The sequence below is a fragment of the Mandrillus leucophaeus genome, unplaced genomic scaffold, assembly GCF_000951045.1.
Source record: "Mandrillus leucophaeus isolate KB7577 unplaced genomic scaffold, Mleu.le_1.0 Scaffold298, whole genome shotgun sequence".
NCBI classification, from domain to species: Eukaryota; Metazoa; Chordata; class Mammalia; order Primates; family Cercopithecidae; genus Mandrillus; species Mandrillus leucophaeus.
Genome location: NW_012103120.1, coordinates 3,292,124 through 3,302,030, shown reverse-complemented (window position 1 = coordinate 3,302,030; position 9,907 = coordinate 3,292,124). Strand labels below are relative to the sequence as shown.

At 38.8% G+C, this 9,907-nt stretch overlaps 1 protein-coding gene across 1 annotated transcript in view; it reads left to right on the top strand.

Moving 5' to 3' along the window:
- Window positions 1–9,907, top strand: part of PRKAR2B (protein kinase, cAMP-dependent, regulatory, type II, beta) — a 113,216-nt gene that overhangs the window by 69,834 nt on the left and 33,475 nt on the right. The window contains exon 4 of the mRNA XM_011986389.1: window positions 5,196–5,248. Coding sequence (XP_011841779.1) covers window positions 5,196–5,248 — 53 coding nt within the window. The remainder of the gene's footprint in view (window positions 1–5,195; window positions 5,249–9,907) is intronic.

Here is a 9,907-nt window from a genome sequence, read left to right as displayed (position 1 = left end):
TTTCCATGTTTAGTGCTTCCTTCAGGAGCTCTTGTAGGACAGGCCTGGTGGTGACAAAATCTCTCAATGTTTGCTTGTCTATAAAGGATTTTATTTCTCCTTCACTTATGAAGCTTAGTTTGGCTGGATATGAAATTCTGGGTTGAAAATTCTTTTCTTTAAGAATGTTGAATATTGGCCCCCACTCTCTTCTGGCTTGTAGAGTTTTTGCTGAGAGATCTGCTGTTAGTCTGATGGGGTTCCCTTTGTGGGTAACCCAACCTTTGTCTCTGGCTGCCCTTAACATTTTTTCCTTCCTTTCAACTTTGGTGAATCTGACAATTATGTGTCTTGGAGTTGCTCTTCTCGAGGAGTATCTTTGTGGCGTTCTCTGTATTTCCTGAATTTGAATGCTGACCTGCCTTGCTAGGTTGGGGAAGTTCTCCTGGATAATATCCTGAAGAGTGTTTTCCAACTTGGTTCCATTCTCCCCGTCACTTTCAGGTACACCAGTCAGATGTAGATTTGGTCTTTTCACGTAATCCCATATTTCTTGGAGGCTTTGTTCATTTCTTTTTACTCTTTTTTTCTCTAAACTTTTCACTTCATTTAATTCATTTGATCTTCAATCACTGATACCCTTTCCTTCAGTTGATTGAATCGGCTACTGAAGCTTGTGCATGTGTCACGTAGTTCTTGTGCCATGGTTTTCAGCTCTATCAGGTCATTTAAGGACTTTTCTGCATTGGTTATTCTAGTTAGCCATTCGTCTAATCTTTTTTCAAGGTTTTTAGCTTCTTTGCGATGGGTTCGAATATCCTCCTTTATTTAGCTCGGAGAAGTTTGAGTATCTGAAGCCTTCTTCTCTCAACTCATCAAAGTCATCCTCTGTCCAGCTTTGTTCCATTGCTGGTGAGGAGCTGCGTTCCTTTGGACGAGACGAGGTGCTCTGATTTTTAGGAGTTTCAGCTTTTCTGCTCTGGTTTTTCTCCATCCTTGTGGTTTTGTCTTCCTTTGGTCTTTGATGATGGTGACGTACAGATGGGGTTTTGGTGTAGATGTCCTTTCTGTTTGTTAGTTTTCCTTCTAACAGGACCCTCAGCTGCAGGTCTGTTGGAGTTTGCTGGAGGTCCACTCCAGACCCTGTTTGCCTGGGTATCACCAGCGAAGGCTGCAGAACAGTGAATATTGCAGAACAGCAAATGTTGTTGCCTGATTGTTCCTCTGGAAGCTTTGTCTCAGAGGGGCACCTGGCCATATGAGGTGTAATTTGGCCCCTACCAGGAGGTACCTCCCAGTTATGCTACTTGGGTGTCAGGGACCCACTTGAGGAGGCATCTGTCTGTTCTCAGATCTCAAACTCCGTGCTGGGAGAGCTACTACTCTTTTCAAAGCTCAGTTGGAAATGCAGAAATCACCTGTCTTCTGCATTGCTCACGCTGGGAGCTGTAGACTGGAGCTGTTCCTATTTGGCCATCTTGGAACCTCCCTCTTCATTTATTTGTTACAGAAATATTTACTGACCTCCTAATCTTCGTGCCAGGACTTTTGGTGAGTAAGACAAAAGGCTCTCATTTTCACTCAACCTCTCTGTCCCCATTTCTTGGACAAATTGTGTAGGACATTTTAACATTGAGCAAGTATTCATTCATTCATTCATTCATTCATTCATTCATTCACTCATCCATCCATCCATTCAATATGTGTTTGAGTGTGTATAATACAAATACATTATTGTGAGATATTAAAAAAAGGACATCTCTGCTCTCAAGGACCTTGCAAGCTTGTTTGTTCACCAACCAGTCATTTATTTAAAAAAAAAAAAAAAGAAAAAAGTGCCTTGAGCTAGTAGGCAATGTGCCAGGTCAGTGCTAGGGAAATACAGAGATGAACAAGAGCATACAGTCGGTCCCTGGAGGGCTACGCCTCAGCCTGGAGAGGCAAGCAGCTTGTAACATCTTTGGAAGCATGCAGTGTGGTAAATGACAATAATGAGCTCTTCCCACTGTATTGCGAGAGTGCAAAGGATGAGCACAGAAGTGGAGTTTCCAGAATTAGTTCTGTGTGGGTGAAAGGTCAAGATGTGACTCTCCATTTGACCTTTTAGTTGAGTCTGGAGAGAAGGGTTGGCTTGGAAAGGAGATTGGAGGGAGTTCCAATCAGAAGAAACAGTTTAAGTGATGATAAAGAGCTATAAGGCACGATGACAGCTTTACAAAACTGCAGATACTTTATTTTCATTTGGCCATGGAAGGTGGGGGTAGATGAATTCTAATGTAGTGAAACAATTGCAACAGAAATGTCAGTAACTAAGTCCTTGTAGTATTGGCACAATATGTAGTGCAATGAAATAGATAGCCCAGATATGGACAGACATACTATGTGATAAAGTGGATATCACAGATCAACAGGGTGTTAAGTAATAATATTGAGACGATTGATAAAGTATTTGGAAAAAAAATAGATTCTTACTCCAGATGATTTTTAGTTAGGGCTTAGGGGCTAGGCATTTAGAAATTTGAGAATTAGGATTGCTTTCTGTGAATTAAAATTTAAGATCAACAATTTAAGATCAACAGTAATTAAAAAATAAGATCAACAGAGGGTGGGTGGGTGTGTATATGTAAAACAAGTTATCTTAACCAAATATCTTGCCTACTGCCTACTGCCACCTCGTTGAATGTGTCAGTCCTATGAACATGGCCAGCTTCATGGGCCCTGCACTCACGAGGGCCGTGCATTTGGTTTAATGCTCTGCTCTTGTTGTCCTTTGGAAAGTCTTAATTCCATATATGGTTTTTGTTTGTTTGTTTGTTTTGTTTTGTTTTGCACTAGGCCATACAAATTATGTAGCAGTCCTGCCTGTGAAGTTGGCCATCTCTGGGGACAGAAAGTTAGAGAGCTAAGCTTTAGAAGTAGATGTCCTTGTGCTCTCTAGAAAGTTGCAGCCAACCCAGTTAAAGTATCCTGGACACATTGGCAGGGCCATCCCTATAGAGTGCCTCAGGCTGTCCAGCTTGATGCCATGAAACATTCAATTTATTTAACAAAGTTTCCTGTTTCCCATTTCCTGCTCACCAAGCAATCTTTCAGTAGTGACTTGGCTGCTGCTTTGGTTTTCCAGCAGGGAGAGATCTAGCTAGTTGTGCTGGTCCGATCCTTCATTCAGGAAGGTAGTTAGTAAATTGGCATTCTGGTTTCATATGTCAGTGAGATTCTTTAATGTGAGCCTGCTTCTGCATGACTGGTCTATTTCTGTTACATTTCTGAGACTGAAGGCTGATGTCCAGGAATTATGCTGGTAAATTCACCAAAGCAGTCATGTGTAGAATAGTGGTTAAGAGCAAGAGCTTTGGAGTCAAGACAGACAATCCTGGATAAAATGTGGGTCCTGTCACTTACTAGGATGTATGATCTTGGCTTTCCTGTGCCCTACTCTTTCATCTGTCAAGTGATGACATTAACATCTACCTTAAGGTTGTTGTGAGGTTGAATGAGATGATGTACTTTCGATCAGGGTTTCTCAGCCTCGGTACTGTTGACATTTTGGGCCAGGTAATTCTTTCTGTTCAGGGCGGAGCGTTTGGTGCATCGTAGGATGTTTCCAGCATCCTTAGCCTGTACCCAGTAGATGCTAGTGGCATCCCTCTAACCCCCTATAGTTATGACAATTAAAATGTCACAGAGGCGGAATCCCACCTGTGGAGGGCACAATAGGACTTGGTTAAGAGTCACTGGTCCAGGTGTATAGAGTGGTGCCTGGTGGAAAGAAAGTGTTTTATGGTATAATAATGGGAATAGTGGTACCAAAGATGATAGTACTTTCGATGCCACCCTGAGGGCCCTAGGAAGACATTTGTCAGCCTTTCATTTATTCTTTGTACTTAAATTTTTTATCTATGCCAGAATAAACTCCATATAGATTAATTAGTACATGTAAAAAGCTCTACCTTTAAACAACTGAATGAAAAAACAAGTAAATCTTTAGATTTGCAAATAAGGAAAGGGTTTTCGAGGTCAAAAGAAGTGATACTTCTGTAATGTTTAATGTTGGGTTTAAAACACATTGGGAAATTTTCTTTCCTCATAGATGTCATGACATTAAAAATAAACATGCATAATCTATAAAAACCTTGTAGTTATAATTGAAAAGCAAATTGGATAAAATGATTAATATGACAGATAAAGTGGTATGAAAATACTAATTTAAGTCAAAAAGAAAACCAGATATTTCCTATAGATAAGGACAAAGGAGGAAATACAGTCGTCCTATAAACATTTGAAAATAGTTCAAATTTAGTAATTTAAAAAATTTTTTTAATTATTTAAATTGGCAAAGATTTTAAACAATAGCATCCAATTCTGTTGTACAGTTAGGGAAGTGTTATTACATATTTTTTATAGGACAATGGATAGGTACAGCCCTTCTAGAAAGAAACATGGTGATAAATGTGCCCTAAAAATTCTCATACCATTTAGCCCCCCAAAATAAGTTTGGGAATAACGCCTACAGCGTAATCTGAAATGTAGACAAATATCGATGCATGAAAGTGTTTATTTCAAAGTTGTTTTAATATAAGCCAGCTAAATGTTCAGTATTGGAGAAGTAGTTATTTACAGCATATGGTAATCTGCAATCCTTAAATGCAGTATTTACACAGTGTTTCTAACGACATGCAAAATTCTTATAGTGTTAAATGAAAAAAGCAGGTTTTTAAGTTGCATATGCAGTATCAACTCAACCCAGAAAAACACTGGAAGGAAATATCCAAAATGTTAATATTTGTCCCTGAAATACACAAAACGTTAATATTTGTTCTGTAATATTTAGATTATGGATAATTTGTGAAAGTTAGTCACAACTATATGATTAAATTGATCATTTCATGACAGACAGCCTTTTCTTTTGTTTCTGTTCTTTTAGGTAATGTTTAGATACTATGCCTTGGAAATGAAAATGAAAGGGTTTAGGCTATGTTTCTCTAAATGGGAGAAATCAGAAAGTGTCAATGCCCAAAAATACAGCTTCATTTTTAAGTAAATTATAAATTGCAATATGAAACCAGTTTTGGAGGGTAGACTGCTTCCCCTGGTTGAGGTGAATTAATGGTTTTTTATACCGTGGTACTCTTTTTGTTCATTAGGTGTTAACGATGTACTCACTGCAGTATGGTTTTTGATGAAACAATCTAAGGTGTTCATTTCTGTTTTTGTAGTATGTGCAGAAGCTTATAATCCTGATGAAGAAGAAGATGATGCAGAGTCCAGGGTATGTAATTTACTGAATGAATGAATTTTAAATTGATGCCCTTGTCATAGCTAAGGAAAATGATCATAGAAAAGATGTTAACAGGCATTCAGGTTAACAGGAGACATAATGGAATTATTTTGACTATTTCTTTTCCTAGTCTCATCTCCAATAGCCTACTCCTGCTGAGTCTTGCAGAATTATTTTTATCCGAAGAGTATAAAGAGATATATTTTATCTCTTTACAAAATATATCCTGGTGAGGAAAAATGTTTTCAGCTGTCTTTCTCATAGTGATAATATTATTTTTCTTAGACAGTGTTTCTAGTAAACAAAAATACTGGGAAAGACCTTCTACTCCTCTTAATTTATAACAACAGAAAGTTACTCTGAAACAAACAAATCACAGTAAAATCACATCCAGTGTGTCAGTACAGCAGTTAGGATTATTTTTTAAATCTGTGAGTCTTCATCGTTTGCTCAGCAGCTGACTTCTTGCAGGCCCTAATGTTTTTGTAAGAATTTGTCCCCTGTGATGTCAGCAGTTTTTAAGCTATGTCTTTCAGCTCAGTTCTATTGTTTATTTAGTAAAAAGTAAACTAAGAGATAACTATGCCTGGAAATGGAAAGTAATTAAATTTCTGCACCACCCTCCTCCCCTTTTTTTGAGTACGTATGTTGCAAAAGTGCCTCTTGTTTCTTTGGCCTTAAACAGTATAAACAAAAACTTATTTTTGTAGCTCTGAATAGTACTTAAGTAAGATTGAGGTTTCTTGTGGAGAAGCAGATACTACGTCCCTAAGTCATTACATCATTAAGCTCCTTGAAACATATGTAAAATCCAGTGGTATCAGGAGGCTTACAACATGGAAGATCTTGAAATCCCATTTTATTCCTGGACCCATGGGGATTCCCACTACCAGGGTTGTGGAAGCTCATTTCTCACTATTAGAACTTCAGTTATTTTCATGAAGTTTATAAATCCTAGCCTGGAAATGATGTTTAGGATTAAGGTATTTTTCCTAATCTGTGATGTACTGTTACCCCTCTGTATAGTCTGAAAAACTAGACCTTGCCTACCATGTACTTTACTATACCCGTATACTGTATCTAGCAGAAACAGTACTGGGTGGCATTGAAGATAACATGCATTCTTTATATGTGTGTATAAATGGATATGATAAAATTTAGTAATTGGGATAAGAGCAATCTGGATGAGCTGGTTTAAATTAATAAAAATCTAAATGAACATTTGCAATACAGTTTAAAAACAATATGCAGTATCTCATTGATTCAAAAGCTGTTAGGCCTTGAATTTTAGCTGCCATTTAATTCATGAGGTAAATAAAGTGTTTTGGCAGGTTCACTCCAGCTAATTTCTAACAGTTTTGTTGGGGAGGCTATACCAGTTAAGATTCATTTGGCTGTGTAAAACCTAACCCTATCAAGACAAATGTGAAAAAGAAAACACTGGGGAGAGATTATCAGACAAATGCTTGGAGATCATATTGAACTGCAGAAAGCATTCAAAGGCCAAGCTGTAGGCCTGGCAGGCAGGAGCCAGCTCGCCTCTGGGGTCCATCAAGAGCCAGAGTGTAAGACTTAGCATAGTGTCTTTGAAAGGGGCTCAGCTACTCATCTCTGTTACTGTGTCTTTCAGTTCAAAATTCCAACTTCCCAAGAGTTTCTGATGCACCCAGCTTTGGCCCAGGATAGGGCCAGGATCAAAAAGTCCAACCTACTTGGGAACCACTTCTATAAATAAGGACAGTTACTAGAGGAGGAGGAATCTTTGTGGTTGGGCCTTTACCGTAAGAGCTGTCCCCTGTAACACTTTTTAAAGTTATTTTTGATAGTTTTTTTTGGTATTTAATATATTAATTATATGTTTGATTATAGCAAAGTACCTTAGGTTATCAATTAGGTTGAATATTCTCTCCTCTAAATGTGTTACTAAAAATTGTACTTATTTTGGTCTCAAAAACTATGAGGCATACCACACCACATGCTTGGGAATGATTATTACAGATTTCAAAATTATTTAGATCCAGAAGCATATTGGGAAATATCTATAAGGAAAATGTATACTGTGTTGTGATAAAATTACATTTCATTTGGACATTTTATATTACTTCTGAGACTCACCAAATCCTTAAGTCTGTAGTACAAACAGAAATTTATCCTCTGATACGAATTCAAAGAAAATGTAAATACTTAAGACTCTTTTTGGAAAATAACAGATTTTAGTTGGAATGCCTTTAATAAATGAAAATTTAAGGGTTGTCTAAATCTAGCATGTAGAAACTGGTAGAGAACAGTTGATAAACTTAAGGGTAGAGTATTTCTATGTTTCTCCACAAAAATTTTTTGGAGTTCCATCTGCATGTCTGGTCTGGTGCTAGATGTAAAGTGGTGAGCAAATGGACAAATCTCTGCCCTCTTGGAGCTTACAGTCTAGAGAGAGAAGCAGACAAGTGAATACATTAATGAAAAGTTAAAAAACATGAAGTGCTAAGGAAACAGCAAAACACTGTATGGATCCAAACACAAGCCCCAAGCCAGCAGGGGCTCTGATACTCTGGAATGGTTGAAACAAGCATCCTTGAGGTGAGGCTGGAAGGATGGGCAGGCAGAGAGTCTTGCCAGAAGCCCCTTAGGGCATTTTAGATGGAGCTGAGCCTGGCATCGGGGAAGGCAGGTGGAGCTGGGCCAGATGGCTGCAGCGAGGGTAGAGAAGGAAGGAATGGGGATTTAATTCTCACCAAACGTGATGGAGTCCATTGAGGTTTTAAGCTGGAGAAGGGAGTATCCTGATTTAAATTTTTGAAAGATTATTTTCAGCTCCGTGTGGAGAATGGATGGGACAAATACGAAAATATCTTGTATAGATTTCTCTTGCCTAACAACATAGATACAGTGTTTTGTTTTGTTTTGTTTTGTTTTGTTTTTGTTTTTTGTTTTCTGTTTTCTGATTTTTTTGTTTTTTGGTTTTGGAAACAGTCTTGCTCTGTCACTCAGGCTGGAGTGCAGTGGTACAATCTCAGCTCCCTGCAGCCTCTGCCTCCTGGGTTCAAGCGATTCTCATGCCTCAGCCTCCCGAGTAGCTGGGACTGCAGGTGTGCACCACCACATATCTGTCTAATTTTTTGTATTTTTAGTAGAGATGGTGTTTCGCCCTGTTGGCCAGGCTGGTTTTGAACTCCTGGCCTCAGGTGATCCACCCACCTTTGCCTCCCAAAGTTAGGATTACTGGCGTAAGCCACTGTACCCAGTCGATATACAGTGTTCTTTAAAGAAAATGTCTAAGTTTAAACCTTACTTATTAACTGGTTTTCTTTTCTTTTCTTTTTTTTTTTTTTAATGGAAAGGCAGCAAAAATTTAGAGCAGAAGTTGGCAAACTTTTTTTGGTAAAGTTGTTTTTTTTTTTTTTTAACTGAAAAATGCACTGTTTTCCGAGAGTAAATATTTTAGGCTTTGAGGAGTCAACTACTTTGCAACTACTCAGTTCTGCTGTAGTAGCTTGAAAGCAGTTGTAGGTAATACATCAATGAAAGGCACGTCTGTTGTGTTATATTAAAACTATGACATTTGAATTTGAATTTAATATAGATTTTATATGTCAGGAAATATTATCATTTGTTTGATTTTTTTTCCCCCAGTCATTAAAAAAATGTAAAATTATTCTTAGCCTAGAAGCCATACATACAAAAACAGCTTTGCTTGCAGGTGTAGTTTGCTGGTCCCTGGTTTAGAGTATAGACTCTGTAGCTGGCCTGGCTGGCATGAATCCTGCTCTGTACCTTATGGACTGGATGACACTGGACAAGTGATTTAGGCAAATTGATTTCCTTAACTCTAAATTTCTTAACTTGCTTCATGGGATCTATCACTAGGATAAAATGAGTTAATATTAGTAAAGCCTTAAAATAGTACCTGGCATGTATTTATGCTACGTTTGTTTAACAAATAACATTTTTATCTGAAGTCAGGAATGAATTTTAATGAAAACCAAAGTGGCCTCTGGTACACTAAAATCACAGTTTGGGTGTATTGCTGAGGCCTCAGTGACCCAGAGACAAATCCCTGAGGTGGGATCACGCCAAGCCCCAGAGGAAAAATGGGGGAGAGCATCTTCAGAGCAGGTGGCTACAGTGCAGGGGAGCCGCAGTGTCAGAGACTGCACCTGCTTTCTGACTGTTTACTTTCCCCAGCGAAGAGGGATTTTACTGACGAGGTTAATTACAGAGAGTGGACTCTGGATGCTGAGGAGTAATGGCAGGGTAAGGGAAAAGGGAAACAGGAGGAGAGCAGTAGACCATAGTGATGGAGGTGGGGCAGAGAAACAAAGACTACTTAGAAATGGTCATTGGTTCGGGCACGGCGGCTCGCGCCTATAATCTTAGCACTTTGGGAGGCCGAGGTGAGTGGATCACGAGGTCAGGAGTTCGAGACCAGCTTGGCCAAAGTGGTGAAAAACCCTGTCTTTACTAAAAATACAAAAATTAGCTGGACGCAGTGGCAGGCACCTGTAATCCCAGTTACTTGGGAGACTGAGGCAGGAGAATCGCTTGAACCCAGGAGGCGGAGGTTGCAAGGAGCCGAGATCGCACCACTGCACTTTAGCCTGGGTGACAGAGCAAGACTCTGTCTTTAAAAAAAAAAAAAAAAAAAAAAAAAAA